At 45.7% G+C, this 17,158-nt stretch overlaps 1 protein-coding gene across 2 annotated transcripts in view; it reads right to left on the bottom strand.

Moving 5' to 3' along the window:
- Positions 1-247: 247 nt before the first annotated feature.
- LOC119967470 (UPF0500 protein C1orf216 homolog) overlaps positions 248-17,158 on the bottom strand; it is a 32,558-nt gene continuing 15,647 nt past the window's right edge. Inside the window, exons 2-4 of one of the 2 annotated variants that reach the window (XM_038800043.1) lie at positions 11,664-11,841; positions 8,038-8,199; positions 248-1,425 (exon numbers count right to left, since the gene is read on the bottom strand). In XM_038800043.1, coding sequence (XP_038655971.1) covers positions 583-1,425; positions 8,038-8,199; positions 11,664-11,711 — 1,053 coding nt within the window. In that variant the 5' untranslated portion in view covers positions 11,712-11,841 and the 3' untranslated portion in view covers positions 248-582. The remainder of the gene's footprint in view (positions 1,426-8,037; positions 8,200-11,663; positions 11,842-17,158) is intronic. The other variant, XM_038800052.1, reaches the window with a different exon arrangement.

The raw sequence follows: 17,158 nt of genomic DNA, 5'->3' as shown, positions 1-17,158 counted from the left end.
AACAATATAGTAACTGCGCAAATGTTGTGGAATGCTATTTTAAACTTTCTTGGCTGGAGATAATCTTCCCTGATCATACTGGAAAGAAACAATTGCAACCTTGGTGATAGAAAATCTCTTGTGAAAGTACAGATCAAGTGATGGCCATAACACTGACTGTTTGACTAGGTGCGGCGGGTCACAAAATTAATCCTTTCACTGTGATGTTAACATAATTTACTTTGTTTAATTCCTGTTTAATCACTTAAAAAAAAACATTCGGAATGAGAGAACCAGCAGTTCGAAAAGCTGCCAGAAAACCGAAAAAAACCCAATTCATTCCTCCCTGTCAAAAACAAAGACATCATTACACGTCCCATTTAAATATCCAGTTTTTGAAGCTGAATTAATAATACCCGGGCTTTAAAGCACATTGCCATCACAGCCCGGCTTACTGTTCAATCAGTTCAGTGTTTGGTTTGTGTACAATGAAAGATATGCGGTATTTTCTGATATACTAAGAGATTTAACTTGCTCCTTTCCAAATCTTTTTGGTCTTGCCCAAAGAGTTGTGTTTTGACACATTGGTTGGTTGTCTGCTATTTATTGCGAGATGATGCCTTGTTTTATGAATTTGAGCAGCTCTTTGCGGTTGTTCAAAATGGTGTCATAACTCTCTTGTAGCCGGCTTTGATGGTCCATTACCTTCTGCTGGAGATTGCGGATCCAACGTAGCAAGGCCAACCGCCGGTACATGATCACCTGGGTTTGATGCTTTTCCTTCTCTTGCTCTTTGAATCTTTGTTTCTCGTGGAGACTCTGGACTGCCTCAAGTATTGAAGGGAGTAAGGAATCTGCCGCTGGTGGACTCCCTGGGACATGGTTGATCTCGGTTGCTGCAGCTTGCTGCCACAGATTATCGCTGCTTATAATTTCGGTTGCCTCCCAGATGCTTCCTTCGACACTGTCTGGGCTTTCAATACTCAGGCAGCTGCTGGAATAGCCATTGTCATCCGAGGGAGAAACAGCAAACTCTTCACAATCCTTAACTGTGCCAGGCTTGCTGGTGTGGCCCATCTCAGCTCCTTCTGGTGGAACGCGGACATTCTCGACAGAGAGTGGTCTCCTCCCCAATTCCAAACTGGAGGATCCTTTTGCAGGAAAACAATTTGCCACTTCTTTCTCCACTTGTAAATCTGGTTCACCTTTTAGGTTGAGGCTGTTCCTGAACGTGGTCCCACCCGAGTGAAGCTGACCAAGGTTTTCATTCTTGTCGTATACGTCTTCCATAACATTAAAGTTCTTGTCCTGTTTGACTTCTGTCACACCGATAGCTTGATTTCTAACTTGAGGGTCAAGTGTTCCATTGCAAAACAGAGGTTTTGAAGACATTTCATGGGCCTTCAACTGCTCAACTGCATACATTCTGATAGCTTTTAAAAAAAGGTGAAAAAAGGTAGTTACAGAAAAAAAGAAACATTATTACATAACAAACTTACTGCAATATTTGCTAATACTTTGCAACACAGCAAGCCAATGAAATGTTAATGACTGTTAATTAACAAAAGAGGACATAATGAAAGAAGAAGACTTTCATTTATATAGCGTATTTATGACCTTGGGGCATCCAATTTACAAAAAGAGTGAATAGTAGTTACTATAGGCACTGTAGACAATTGTGATGTTAGAGGGTTATATATTTACTTGTGAGTTCAGTCAGCTTGATAGATGCTGATGGTTATCAGAACTCACTGTCCATGGCATATACTAATTAGACCACATAACCATAATACATAGGAGCAGAATTAGGCCATTCGGCCCATAGAGTCTGCTCCGCTATTCAATCATGACTGATATGTTTCTCAATCCCATTCTCCGGTCTTCTCCCCATAACCCCTAATCCCCCTGTGAACATACTTGTGAAATGAATGTTCCAATCCAAAATTGCAATTCTTATGGTATAATTCAGATGGGTCTACGCTAAAGCCTTTACTTTTTGTTTTGTGATGTTGAAGAGTGAGCCAGTGTCCTGTTGGGATAACAACAATTTTTTGACAGACTGTAGGAAGCTCTATGATGCTATCTTGGAAATCACACAAGGCATTTTTATAAAATACAGTACAAAAAGACTACTATTTAGCTGAACCCTTAATATAACTGAAATTGATTGCGCGTTTTGGGAATGAATTTAGGGCTGGTTTAGCTCAGTGGGCTAGACAGTGTTTGTAATGCTGTCCAAGAAAAATATTATGCTTTTCCTTGTGTTGATCTTCACTTCAATTGTGATCATGAGGCTTAAAGAATACATGTAAAATCCTTTCAAGCCTTAGGTGATTAGGAGAATTTTTTTCCAGGGTATAACTAACATGGAAGAAACAGCCTTCAAAAAGAATTTATCCCTCCAGCCTTCTCAAATACATTAATGCCCAATCTCGGGCAGTACAAGATGTTAAGTACTCGCTGCATGAAAAAGGTTTTTCTGATATCCCATTTGCAAATTATTTTAAATCCCTTTTGTTCTTCAATCCTTTCATAAGTGGGAGCAGTTTCTCCCCATCTACTCTGCCCAGACCCCTCATACTTTTGCATACCTCTACCAAATCTCCTCTCAGCCTTCTTTTCTCCAGGTCCTAACTTTTCAAATTCATCCTCATAATTGATGTTGCTCATCCCTGGAACTATTCTTGTGAATCTTTTCTGCACCCTCACCAATGCCTTTACATCCTTCCCAAAGTGCGGCACGCAGAACTGGATGCAGTACTCCAGCCGAGGCTGAACTAGTGTCTGCTAGAAGTTATGACCTCCTTGAGAGTGGACAACACCATCACTCTGGTGGGGCAGCAGCTCAGAGCCGGGAACCTGCTCCAAACAGATCAGGGTGCCATGGCCAGCGCTGCAGCCCAACAACCCGCAGCCCACTTCCCGGAGGCCTCGGAGGCTCTCCATTGACCCCGACATACATTGCCAGCAAAACAAATCCACCCCAAACATTCATTGCCCCCCCTCAGTGACTGATCTCCAACCACTCCCCGCTCACCACACATACGCAGCCCTGCCGCCAACCCCTCTCCCCTTCACCGGGGCTCATACTAGGGTCCACCCGGCACTGCCGTTTGGCACTGCCCCTGCATGCCAATCTGGGTCAGGGGCCCAGGCATGTCCTTTCCCCCACCCCCACTAGACTTATCTCTGTGCCCACTGAGCGATCCCCTCAACTGCCTCACACCTGGCCCAAGTAGTCCTAAACCTAGTTGACATGACGTGGGCGAAGTATGAATACTTAATTTGGGGGGGGGGGGGGGGGTGGCGCTGTTGAATACATAGAAATGCATGAAAGCCCCACACTGTCTGCGTGGAATTTGCACATTCTCCCAGTGTCTGTGCGGGTCCCACGCCCACAACACAGGGTAGGTCAATTGCCCATGCTAAATTGCCCCTTAATTGAAAAAAAAATTTGGATATTCTAAATTTATAAAAATCAAATAAAAAAACGGAAATGTATTAAAATGAGGTTTACACCCTTTGTGGGCATGAATCTCGTGATGTTACCGCTGAGGGAGGGGGGTATATCGGAAACGCGATCTCTGCAGCGAGAATCACATTTCTCATGACATTTCCCGCCCTCACCACCGATCCAGCAGATGGCGAGGTTGGGCTCAAGATCCCGCCCATTGTCTTTTCATACTAAAATCAATCACTTCAAATTTCTCAGCATTGAACATCACCTGCCAGCTCATCCCACCAACTTGTCCACATCCTTCTAAAGTTCTACACTATCCTTCTCAGTTCACAATGCTGCCATGAAATTTTGCCTTATACATCTAGGTCATTAAATATATCCGGAAAAGTGCAGGTTCCAACACTGACCCTTGGGGAAATCCACTACAAATTTTCCTCCAGTCCGAGAAGTTTAATTTATACAAATGGGACGGGATTCTCTAATCCCGCGGCAATATCGCCGTCGTCGTAAACGCCATTGCATCTTACAACTGCATGAACGGGCTGACCTGACGACTAATTCTGGTCGGCAAAAGGGGCCAGCACAGCACTGGAGCGGTTCACGCTGCTCCAGCTGCTGATCCCAGCGCAAACTTGGCGTATGCGCAGTGGATTCCTTCAACGCCCCGATGCAACATGACGCAGGACTACAGAGGCCGGCGTGGAAGAAACGAGGCCCCCCAGCCAGAGAGGCCAGCCCACATCAGAACCCCCCCCCCCCCCCCCCCCCGCCCGCCAAAAACAAGCCGTCCCTGACCCTTCCACACCGAGGTCCCACCGGCTGAGAGGTGTGGAGGGCACCAGCGGGACTCGGCGTTTTTACGATGGTCGCTCGAGAATCGGCGGGCCAGCCGCATAAAGCGGCCCCCAACCAACACCGTGCCAACCACGCCGGCGCCAATGGTGCGGATTCTCCACTCTGCGGAGAATCGCGTGCCGCGTATGCGATTCCCACCGGTCGCGGGGATTCTCCAGCCCAGCCTGAGAGAGTCCCGCCCAGGATATATACACTACCCGGTAGATCGGTACCAGGTTACTCTCTGGGCAGTGCCTTACATCAGGTTATTGAGATACCTGCCCTTGCAGGGGAGCTCGCACTCCGCATGGAGCACAGGGAACATTCACACCCTATAAGTCCCGTGCGGGATATGACAGCTCACATGTCTGTAGTGTGGCACTGTATTAAATGGCTTTTGGAAGTCCATGTAGACGACATAACGGCATTACCCTCATCAACCTTCTCAGTTACTTCAAAAAACTCCAGCAAGTTAGCTAAATATTATTTACCCCGAACAAATCTGTGCTGGCTTTCCTTAATTAACCCACATTTGTCCAGGAGACTATTGAATGTGGTCCTAGATTATTGACTCTAGAAGTTTATAATAATCTTTATTAGTGTCACAAGTAGACTTACATTAACACTGCAACGAAGTTACTGTGAAAATCCCCTCGTCGCCACAAGCCAGCATCTGTTTGGGTACACAGACGGAGAATTCAGAATGCCCAATTCACCTAACAAGCACGTCATTTGGAACTTGTGGGACGAAACCGGAGGACCCGGAGGAATCCCACGCAGACACGGGGAGAACTGATAGTGACCCAAGCCAGGAATAGAACCCGGGACCCTGGTGCTGTGAAGCAACAGTGGTAATCACTGTGCTACTCTCCACCATCGATGTTGAACTGACTAGCCTGTAGCGGTTGGGCTTATCTTTACAACCTTTTTTGAACAAAAGAATTTCCTGAATTGTTTTGGATTTAAAAAACTGCTCTATTGTCATTTTAAGCACATGGTTAAAACTCATCCCTGTGCTTGATTTGCATCAAACACCTCAGAATGAATATTTATTTTTTACTATGAATGGTCTTTAATTATATACAAATGGTCCTACCTTGCCAACAATGTAATTTGCTTAACATAGTTTTCAAACTTGCTGCCATTAGCATCATCTGCAAAAAGTTCAATTTATAATTCTAAACCTGCCTATCCAATTGACTCGATCTGACCGAATGCCATTAATATTGACCACGATTGTTTTGGGCCCATTCGCCATGGGTACATATCCTATAACGGCCGTCAATGCTCGAGAGGCCAAAAAATGGGGTTTGTCTGGCGAGAGCTCTGAACAAAACGTTCCGGGGCCCTCCTCACCCAACATAATTAGGTTCACCTCCGGAAAGGGAGATAATCTGATTTGAATCTATTATAATCTCACTAGCGGGGTTAAAGTCAGGTGCTTGGCCGGTCTGATGGTAGTCGGTTATCGTTGATATTTGCTTAAAGTCAGGTGCTCAGAATCATCCTGCCCACCAGCGTAATGTCATGTGGGTGCGAATTGCAACTGCTTTTTAAAAATCGGTACCAAGCACCAAGAGGGCGGAAGGAGGCAAGTTCCACTGTCTCCACCTTGAACCAAGGTGCACAAGGGGAAGGTACCCTCTGGCCAGCTGCAGAGTTGGGTGGGGCATGGAGATGAGGAGGCCAGTTTGGAGGTCGCCCCCAGGATTGGAGTCATGGTTGGTATGTGTTGTCCTGAAGCTTGTTGTGGTATCTGTCTTAAATGCCCAGAATGAATCTGTGGAATAGCGCCGGAATGTGGCGACTAGGGGCTTTTCACAGTAACTTCATTTGAAGCCTACTTGTGACAATAAGCGATTTTTCATTTTTTTTCATTTTTCAAATGCATCTGCGAGCTGTCAGATACTCTATGCCCAGGCTTCAGATTGTCAGGATGAGAGAAATGTGGGATTTGCATCCATCGCTGGCCTGCCACAGGTCAAGGGGACCATCAATTGAACACGTGGCATTAAGAGCACTGTGGCATCAGAGAACCCCCTTTATCAACCGGAAGGGGTTCTACTCCGTTAAATGTTCAACTCCCAGCTGATCATCGCATGAACTTCATGCATGTCTGTGCGTGATTCCCAGGGTCATGCATGGCAGCTTTGTCCTGGTGTATTCGCAGTTTCCCGGGATCTTCGAGGGTCAACCCAGACTGCCACAATGGCTCATGGGGACATCATCCAAAACCCGCTAAGGTTTTGGATGATGCCAGTGCCATCTGGTCAGTTATAGGGCGATGCATTGGTGTACTGAAGATGGGCTTCTGCTGCCATGACTCGTCCAGTTGTGTCCTTCAGTACAGTCCCCAGAGGGTCTCCCGCACTAGGCAGTGCTCATGGTGTGCTTGGGTAGGTGGACTACAGATGCCCACATCACTTCCAGGATCCCAATAGGCGGCTTGTTGTCTGGCAACTCCACAACAACCTCCCCAGTCCCCCAAAAATCTTTTATTAGATCCCCCCACCCAATGGGTCATTAACCTCTGATCAGCGTGCTGGGTGGTGTGTGAGATGGGGTCGCAGGAGGGTGATGATGATTTGCAGTAGTGAGGAAAGCTGTGATGCTCTTCAGGCTCTGCTCCTGTCTGTCTGCTGACTGTCCACTGGCTCCTGGGCTCACGTCCGAGTGAGGGTCAGGGGCTCATTCCTTTGTTCTCCAGCTCAAAAAGGGGAAAATACGCACAGCCAAAGTTTCACTGAGTGATAGCAGTCATTCCAGGATGTCAGTATCAATTTGATTAGGTCTTATCGTTCGTAAAGCTCTGAGGGCCTGTGGGAATAGCTATGTTCAGATGGGTTGAAGATGTTTCCCTGTGGGAGAAGGTTAAAGACAGTGAGGTGTTAATGATTTGAACAAGGGAAGAGTTTAATTAGGTGACTTGTGACATATTAAAATCCTATGGGTATTCACTTTGCACCCCTAGAGCTCTAACATGCGAGGCCTTCCATTACGTCTAGGTGTGATCCCAGAATGCACATCAGAAGTGAAGGCAGTATGCTGCCTTCCATGCCTTGCTGCCACAGATACCCTTGGCATCTTGTGGAGGACCCCAATCAACTTTCATGTGTCAATGGTGTTGCGGTGTCACCCAGTTCTGCCCACTGCTACCAAGATGTGCCAGTGCCAGGGAGTCAGAAGGGCTGGACACTGCCAGAGTCTCCTTGGTGAAAGGCCCAGGATGGGCTCCAGCACTTTCTCCTCCCTCAGGGTGCTTGTCGACCCCTGGGTGACTCCCCAGGATGGTGAGGCAGCTGAAGCGAGCTCCATAAGCCTCAACTTCCCCTGGTGTTGCCAGTCCTGCAGACCCACCATTGTCTGAACCATGGTGTTGAAGCCTTCAGCAACAGTTCTCAGTGTCTGGACCAAGCTTTAGAGGTCCTCAGACGGAGCCAGGCCTTGGACTTCGCAATTCATGGCTCTGATGTTCTGCCCCAGGTTTTTCACTGCGTCGCCACCCTTGGCAGTATTGGCCTGGGTGCCACGCAACGCCAGTAACATGCCCTGCACCAGTTGACTTTGGGATCCTCCATTCCTGCAATGTCACTGACGCCTCCTCCTGGAATTCCCAGCTCTGCCTTTGCGCATCTCTAGCAGCTGAGGGAGATACAGCACCTGGCTGGGCACAACCATGTCCTGGGACTCAGCGGACCTCCGACTCCAAAATCCCTGGTATGTTTCTGTCTCCATCCGATGTGCAGCGTCAATGCAGTGCTCACCAGATAGTGAGTCAGAAGACTGTCTGCTAAATTCGCCCGAGATGCTGGCTTCTGCGATGGTGCTGGTGCTAGATGAGACGCATCATCGGTGCCCTCCTCGGCGTTGTGGAAGGTGGAGGGGAGCTCTGCTCGTAAAAGGCCCGGTCTCAAGAGCTGATGTTCCTGCAAGGCAAGGGACATGGTTTTATTAAATGGCAAGGCCAAAGGTTTGGGCATCTATCAACTCACTTGAAACAGGTCATCTGGATGAATATGCAGTGGTTCCTCACTTCTCAGTTGCAGGCCAACCTCATTGTCGGTGCAGACCCACTCCTAGAAGCTCCATCGCCCTTTCCTCGAAGGGAGTCAAAAAGCTTAGACCAGGCACAGTTCCCCCCCCCCCCCCCCCCATCTCACATCTTTATGGACCATCTTCTCCTGCAGAGTCAAAGGGTACACTGAGCCAGAGCATGGTATTTTGAATGTTGAGGCCAATTGGCATTTTTGGGCACTGCACCTAGGCAGAAAGGTGTTTTGAAGTGAAGTGCCAGGGGGTGGGGGATGATGCTGGGGAGATTGGGTGCTGAGAACCTGTGAGGTGACAGCGAGTGGTGTCAATCTGGGGTGCCGTAAGGGGAGACAAGGGGCACTCACCCTTGCAGCTCTTAGGAGGTCATTCATCTTTTTTTGGGGAAATTGAACCACCGTCCCCCTGGTCATACAGCTGGCAAGAGCCACTGCTGCCACTGCCTCCCAGGCAGCCTTTGTCATGTTGCTCAGGGGCCTTCTGCCAACACGTGGGTAGATAGTTGTCCGCTTTTCCTCCATCGAATCCAACAGTCTTGTCAGAGCCCCCTCTGGGAATCTTGGTGCTGGTCTGCGAATGGCCATTCTGAGTTAGCTGTAGAGCCATTTATTTATTTAAATCTTTCCAATTAGGGGCAATTTAGCATGGCCAGTCCACCTGGGTTGGGGGGGGGGGGGGTGAAACCCCACACGGACAGTGACCCAGAGCCGGGATTGAACCCGGGTCCTCGGCGGCGTGAGGCAGTAGTGCTAACCACTGCACCACCGTGCCGTCCTATGGAGCCATTTAAAGGCAGTGCCCCCTTGATTGAAGTACTCAAATGATCCCTGGGGTAGGGCAATCAGACCCTTCATACCTCCGGCACGGCGGCACCCTTTTACATGGGAAGAAAACATTTCCCCCAAAGTGCAAAGGTGCCTGAAGATTGCACCGCTGGGGCCAACGGTATCACGCCAATTTTTGCATCGTAAATGACAGCTTGGCCATTTTTCAGAAAAATCCACCCATTGCCTGGGCTGGTCACTTAGCTGCAGTTTGAAGGAAGTTTGAAGGAAATTTGTCGTCAGCAAATTTCCAAGTGTTACTGGAAAAGCTATCCAACATATTAGAAGCTATAACAAACTCATAACACTTCCTTAGTTTGCCTAGTGCCTTCTGCCTATTGCCATGCTATTATTGAATCTAGCCAGTTTATTTGCAACTTATTCCACGTACATTAATCTCGTAAAATAATCTTTTCCTTTGAGAATGAGTTTGCTGGCACCACTTCTGCTCCAATCATGTTGTGTCTTGGGGCAAAAATAGGAACTTGTGCCTTTTTGTTTTCTATGGCTCCAAATAGCTCGGGTCTAAAATGGAAGCAGTGCCAGGTACAAAATGGAAGGCAGATAGGAGAAAGGGAAATGTTTTTGGTGAAGCTACTTTTGAAGTTGGGGCTGTTCTTGTTTGTCAATGTGGTATTATTTTGTCAAATTGGAATGCAATTTGTATAAAGGTGTCAAGAAGCTGTCGTTTATGAAAAAGAAACCAACAGATACCAGCTATTATTCCTTCACTCAAAGACTGCCCACTTTTCCCTCACTTGGTTACTTCAAAAGAAATATTACATGAAAGAAATACCACAAGATAAATATCCCAGTTCTGACTACAGGTTTTCTGGGTACAAGCTTCATGGGCACGGTGCATGTGGTTCACATATTCTAGATGCAAATTTCTAACTTGGAAGACTGCGACCATGTACTAAGGGGCCGGGGGTGGGGGGAGAGAATATGGTTGATTTATTCAAAGGAATTGTTATTCTCTCTGCAAACTGCAAAATGGAAGCTTTTTGGACTTATTCACTTTTCTCACACAAGTAGTTTGCCGAGATCTCTTTTGCATGGGTCACTCAGGGGCTGGTTTTACACAGTGGGTTAAATAGCTGGCTTGTAAAGCAGACCAAGGCCAACAGCTCGGTTCAATTCCCATACCAGCCTCCCCGAACAGGCACCGACTAGGGGCTTGTCACAGTAACTGCCTTTGAAGCCTACTTGTGACAATAAGCTATTTTCATTTCACATTTGTAAGTGAGCCTAGAATTCATTTGGGATGGATATTACACAAAGACCTTGCCCATCTCTCAGATGACGAAAACTGCACAAGACAGTAGTCTAAAGAAAGCAAGGAATTTAACCACAACAAGCTCCATAAATTTCCAGGTTATTTACCATTTGTGTAGTATAGGTGCTGTGCTTCCCTACATTGTAATTGGCACGACACTGGACTTTGAAACAATTCAGGGCATTATATGCAAGCTCATTCTTTTCCTTTGATTGTAGTTTAGTCTCTGCAAAATGAACTAATACATTCCTTTCTTCCAAAGTGGGTGACAAAGTCTGATTCGCACATGTAATTATTATGACCATGCTGCGCCCAAAAAGCAGCTCACCACAGCACAGCGTGACTGATAGAAGCCAGGAGACACCGCTCCCGGGATCTACCTGGCTCGCAACGCCTCACAAGATCTAGCGTGATCTCAAGACGTTGGGATGTAAATCCCACACACTGTGGGCAGGATCACTTTTTAAGCAAATCTACACATTTAGAGTGAGACAGCTAATCTCACTTTAATATGCATTTTCCCCCCGAGGTACCCGAGGCATTGGGATCTATCCCCTTTCACCTCAGAGTCCTCGGGCGAGAACGGTTCAATACTGGCCTCCACAAATGGGGACCAGACGGAACTGCACTCGCGGGCATCTCCCAGATGATCGGAGGCCCCCAGGTGCATGCCTTTTGGGCTGGGTGATACTGTGGCACTGGTGCCACCTGGCAGTGCCAGTTTGGCACCCTGGCAGTGCTAACTAGGTGCCACTGCCAGGTTAGCACTGCCAAGCTGGCATTGTGTGATCGGGCCAGGTGTGACCTGCGCAGGTGTTGGGGGCGAGGGGGAGCTATTCTGAGGAGTTCCGGTGAGCGGAGCTCTTCAGTGTAGAAAATGGGGTTATGTGCAGGCTGGGCCACGCATTCACTGCTGAGGGCCCTTATTTAACGCGAGTGGCGTTTTATAGCCATGTGTTTCTCGGCGCTGCAAGGGCTGGGAAACATGCTCACTATGGGACTTGGTTCCTATTTAGTTGAATCGCGCCCACTTGAATCCAAATCAGGCAGGGAATAATGATGCAGACTTCAGATCCTAATAAACACCAATTATGAAATGAAAACCAAGCAAGTTGCGCAAGTAAAAAGCCCTGGAAAAAAAAGTGTAATCATTAAGACTTTAAAAAAAAATAAACAGTTCAGTCAGTTGGAGAATTTATTGTGAAATAGAATTCCCATTATTTTAGGTGTCATGAAATACCTTAATAGAAATGTCATTTAATTCCTTGTATAAGCATTGCCAGCACATACCCGAACACAATGACGACCGAATTATTGCCTGAAGATATGACCTGTCTTTCAGGTAACTCAAGCCAATGCTTTTAACTTAGAGGGTAGCACAGAACGAGCTTTCACTGATCCATCCACGGATGTATTTTCTATCTCGAACAAAAGGAAAATACAATAAGAAAATGTTAAATAAGATCCATCGAGTACAACATGACAACCTTGCAACCTGCTGATGCGCCATGTGACAGTGCTTATTTTACTTGGGGGCCCAATGAAGACACGGGGAGAATGTACAAACTCCACACAGACAGTCAGCTAAGGTTGGAACTGAACCCGGGTCCCTAGCACTGAGGCAGCAGTGCTATCTACTGTGCCACCCCATCCAAATCAATATTTTTATGTTTGCATTCTTGTGAAAATGAAATGGTCATCCATGGTAAAGGCTCATTGCCCAATGGTGCCAGGTAGTGGCTTCACTCTACTGGCAAGCATCAAGTAGCCAAGTGTCAAATACTTATCAGTCTTCAATTTGTATAAATTTGTCTCAATGAACCAGCTGCGTTGTGGTTTAGATAAAAATGTCTGGCAATTACTTATGGTAATTGTGACATTTTCGACTTTTTAAAACAAAAAATGGGTTAAATGCGCATTTTAATAATCTTACACAAACAGTCAATCAGTAGGTTGATGTTTCAGATTTTACATTGGACAATGTCATGTGAAGTTGCATTCACTGCAGATGTGGGGGACCAGGTAGCACAGTGGTTAGCACAGTTGCTTCACAGCTCCAGGGTCCCAGGTTTGATTCCCGACTTGGGTCACTGTGTGTGGAGTTTGCACGTTTTCCCCATGTCTGCGTGGGTTTCCTCTGGGTGCTCCAGGTTCCTCCCCACAGTCGAAAGATGTGAAGGTTAGGTGGATTGGCCATGCTAAATTGCCCTTAGTGTCCAGGAAGGTTGAGTGAGTTACTGGGATAGGGTAGAGGTGTGGGCTTGGATAGGGTGCTCTTTCCAAGGGCCGGTGCAGACTCGATGGGCCGAATGGCCTCCTTCTGCACTGTAAATTCTATGATCTATGTTATCATGGAAAGGTACGACGTGATTCATTTGAACCGGGGAAGGGCCCTTAAACATGCTCAACAGACAGCATGTTTGGTGATACAACACAGACAATGTGGCTTCTGTGTTAGCTATTGAGAGATCCTGGAAGGAAGTCCCATAGCTCAAGAAAGAGCGACAAGGTAAGGCAACAACATTGTAAAGTAACACTACAGGATTGATATGGAAATCAAGGAAAGTTGGGGTTGCCAAGGCAGCTAATTTTCTTGCCATACATCACTGCCTGGGGTAGTTTGTGTTATGAATGGTGCACTCCCTCTGACCCCTGTGTCCCTGCCAACCTCTATAACCTGCACCATAAAAGATATGGTCACTGCACCAGGCTCTGTGCCAGAACGCTCCTTTCAGCTAAACTAGATCTGATGATTTGGAGTTGAATACTCTTTAAAAAAAAACTTTCCAGTTTTTTTTCCCCTCCTGCCAGAATTAAATCTGTTAAAAGTTTATTAATGCCCTTTGAGAGAGTATTACAACAATGGGGTTTTCTGACCCCACTTGCTAATTTTCGAGTGGAAAACACTCCTCAAAGTCATGGTACAAACTGCTTTCATAAACATCTTATAAATATTAATGCACAAAAGTAAAACATGGCCCCAAGTCTTTTCAGATGTGCCAACAGAATTAATTGTGACACTTTTGAGAAATTCAGAGTCGAACACTACTCGTCTAGGAAAAATAAACAGGATCACAACATGGTGAAACAAGTGATACAAAGCAAATTTATCTGGCTTGATTAACCACATTTCCATTTTACTTTCTCCTGAAATCAATGTTCAGCAAGGTTTGGGGGCAGGGGCGGGGAAAGGAGATCAAATGACTGGAGCATCATCACCTCAAAACATCGTTCAGACTATTTTTAAAATGTGAACACTTAAAAAAAAAAAATAAAAATAAAACTAAGCAGGAAAATGACTAGCAGCTCAGTAAAATGACTGCAGGTAATAACTGCCTGAAAATTTTCGCAGTTTGTTTTCCACATCAGTAATTTACTTGCAACGCGAAGAGCTGTAAGGGCAGACAATATAACATGTCATGTTGTATACCAGCACGTTGCCACACGGGTTGGTTCATAGTGATGGGCCTCTGCATCCTTTTTTGAACTCGAGTAACACAAACAATGTTGAGGATTTCTTTCTGCTCAGTCAGGTTATTTGATAAAAATAATAATCTCAGTGAAGGAATCCTTAGACAGCTCTATACCTGTGGTTCTTTCATTCAAATGGGATTTTTTAAATCCATTTCATTTCCTTCATTCAGATTCAGGGAAAGTAGAATGGAGTTTCTTGGTAGCACATTTTCATTTCTCCGGGGACTCTTTTAATTTTAAATGATCCAAAAGGTGGTGCAAAGGTAGGGTTCAATTTTACCCAATAATGAAATATTTGGCATTTGAAGCCCAAGTTTCAAACCACAGCGAGCATTGGAAATCTCAATAAAATACAGTTTTGTCACTTGCATTAACCCTCATTCAGCGTAGAGGTTTGTTTAACATTGACTTCCTAAATTTGAATGTATTTCCTCTCTCTTTTCCAAGCACTGTAGAGCCATTCACCATTTGTGGGTTACTGACTGCATTTCAGGTTTGGGGCATTTTTCCCATTGCTGAACTTGGAAGTAAGCTGACAATAGGTGCTGTACCATTGCGTAGGACAGAAAGCTACCTCGGATAGGATTTGATTAACTGCACACAAACATGTCAGCTGACCCAATCAGTGATGTTTATGCTCACTCGTCTCCTTCCATCTTTTCCATCAAATTCATCATTGTGAAAATGTTTTCCCTTTCCTCCCCCCCACCATATCATAGAATCCCAGTGCAGAAGAAGGCCATTCAGCCCATCGAGTCTGCACCGGCCCTTAGAAAGAGCACCCTACTTATGGCCATACTTCCACCCTATCCCCGTAACCCAATAACCCTCCTAACCTTTTTGGTCACCAAGAGCAATTTAGCATGGCCAATCCACCTAACCTGCATGTCTTTGGACTGTGGGAGGAAACCGGAGCACCGGAGGAAACCCACGCAGACACGGGGAGAATGTGCAGACTCTGCAGACAGTGACTCAAGCCGGGAATCAAACCTGGAACCCTGGAGTTGAGAAGTAATTGTGCTAACCACTGTGCTACCATGCTGCCCCCACTATGCTACCGTGCTGCCCTTTTACAGAATACATGGGAATCAGGTTCTTTCTCACCAGATCATCAGCAGGGGGGAGGGGGGGTTGTAAGGAAGATCTGAAACAGATCCCTCGGCACAAATCCCGTTATGGCCCTCTTGCGAGATTTAGTGGTCATAACGGAGTGTGTGCCCACTGTGAACAGGCTTGAAAATCACGCTCATAGATTTGAAGTTACTGGCACACCAGATATAAACTTCTTAATGGGGATAGAAAAGATTAGGCTGGGATTCTCCACCCTGCACCCCCCCCCCCCCCCCCCCCGGGTTATCGCAGACAGGAAAGCCGGTTGGGGCGGAGAACCCAATAGGAGGTCCCCAAAACGGCTTTTACGTTGATGGGACATCCCTGGCCCCATCAGTGATGTAACTGGAATCCCGCCGTGAAAAGTTAGGAGCCCTGTTGCCATCTCATTAACCGGTTCGTCATTGTAGCATTGTCCCACAGTGTGACCTCACTTCGGCGGGGTTCATAACAACAGGTTTTGCCAAATGGGAACAGGGCGCGCAGCTAATTACAGCCCCCAAATGGGGAGAGGGTAATGCCCAGGCAGTATCCTGGGACTGTTCCCTGGTACTGCCCAGGGCAGGCTTCCATTGTTCTTGGATGGGGCAAGGGTGCACGTGTGTATGGGAGGGGTTCGGTTTTTTTTTTATTAGATCAGGAATTCTTCTCTTGAAAGCAGAGGTTGCTGGTGGGCAGGCTCTCAAATCAAACCACCTCCGGGATTTTGATTTAAAAACAGAAAACATGGTGCAAAAAGCCAAGAGTGGAGCCAACGGTGGCATACTCCTTTTCCTGCACAAGGTGTCAAGTTAAAAAAAAGATAAAATTCCACCCAAATTGTGGCCGACTTACCATAAAGGTGACAAATTGATTATTGATTTCATGATTAGATGTCATGGAAGATATAATGCCATCTCATGTCAGTGTAGAAGCTACTAATTCTTAATTTTTTCAAACCAGGGAAGCATTAGTATGGTCAGTTCTGATCCTAAGACTGTGTAGTGCGTAGTGTAACATCCTTCAATGTTGATGAGTTGTCCAGCCAGATAAAGCTACTTTTGTTTGTTCAAATATCACATGCTTGTTTACTAAAAATGTTTCCAGGCATCAAATGTTTGTGCTCATCAAGATGAGGCATGAAATAACTACTGGTGAACAGAAGACATTTTACACCAACATCAGTATTGTTTCATCAATTGCTGCCATTTAAAATAAACATTTGTTCCCATCCATATGTTTTTAATATTTAATATATGACATATGCTACTAAACAAAAATCTCACCCCAGATTTCAAATTGAATTTATTTTTCTTCCACTGAAGTTTAAACAGTCAGTTAGTTGTATTATACCTAACATAGCAAGATATGTTGGATGTAAATTATGCCTCACTCGTATCATCTCATGGGATAGCTTCTATTTCGCCAACAGAACCACAATCAGCTTGTGGTCGTGATTATCAATATTTAAGACCGTTTTTCAATGAATATTTTTAACAGATTTCAGCACAAGAAAATAAATCAAACACAGGCTCAGGGGATGGAGATCCAGTTGCATTATTACCCATTAGCTTTATAATCTGAAGTTTTAAAAAAAAATGTCAGGACCAAGTAAAGAGACAAAGATGAAATATCATATACTTCAGGATCTCTACAATTGCCAGTTACATTCCTAGGATGTGACTTGTGAATGAATGAATGGTGATCTTACTGCCTGGAATTAGGGAGTGATATTAGCAAGCCCCAGCAGACAGGCAAACAAATTTTCCACTTAGTGCTCATACTGGTGGTGACAGTTTTACTGTTAGAATGAGATACTCGAGACACTTGTGGCATTACAACTATTAACAGATAATGCCGATTCCCCATCCCAGCCCTTCTTCCTGTAGAGAACTAACTAACTGCAGGATTGCTGTCTCAGACACATCACGAACCATTCAGTAACCTTGTACGGGAGCCCAATCCACTTGTGTGAATTATGAGGAGATGTGTCTGCAGACTATATGGAACCTGCAGACTAGGGCTGAAAAGTACACACGTGTTTCCAACATGGACCATGGGGTAATGAACAGGAACCCTGGACAAATATGCCCTTATTACAATACGACTACAACATCAATGGGAAGTCTTCATCACAATAAAGAGGTAGGAATACATGACCATCAAGTCTGT

This window comes from Scyliorhinus canicula, chromosome 1, assembly GCF_902713615.1.
Source record: "Scyliorhinus canicula chromosome 1, sScyCan1.1, whole genome shotgun sequence".
NCBI lineage: Eukaryota > Metazoa > Chordata > Chondrichthyes > Carcharhiniformes > Scyliorhinidae > Scyliorhinus > Scyliorhinus canicula.
This window is presented reverse-complemented; position numbering and strand designations above follow the sequence as displayed.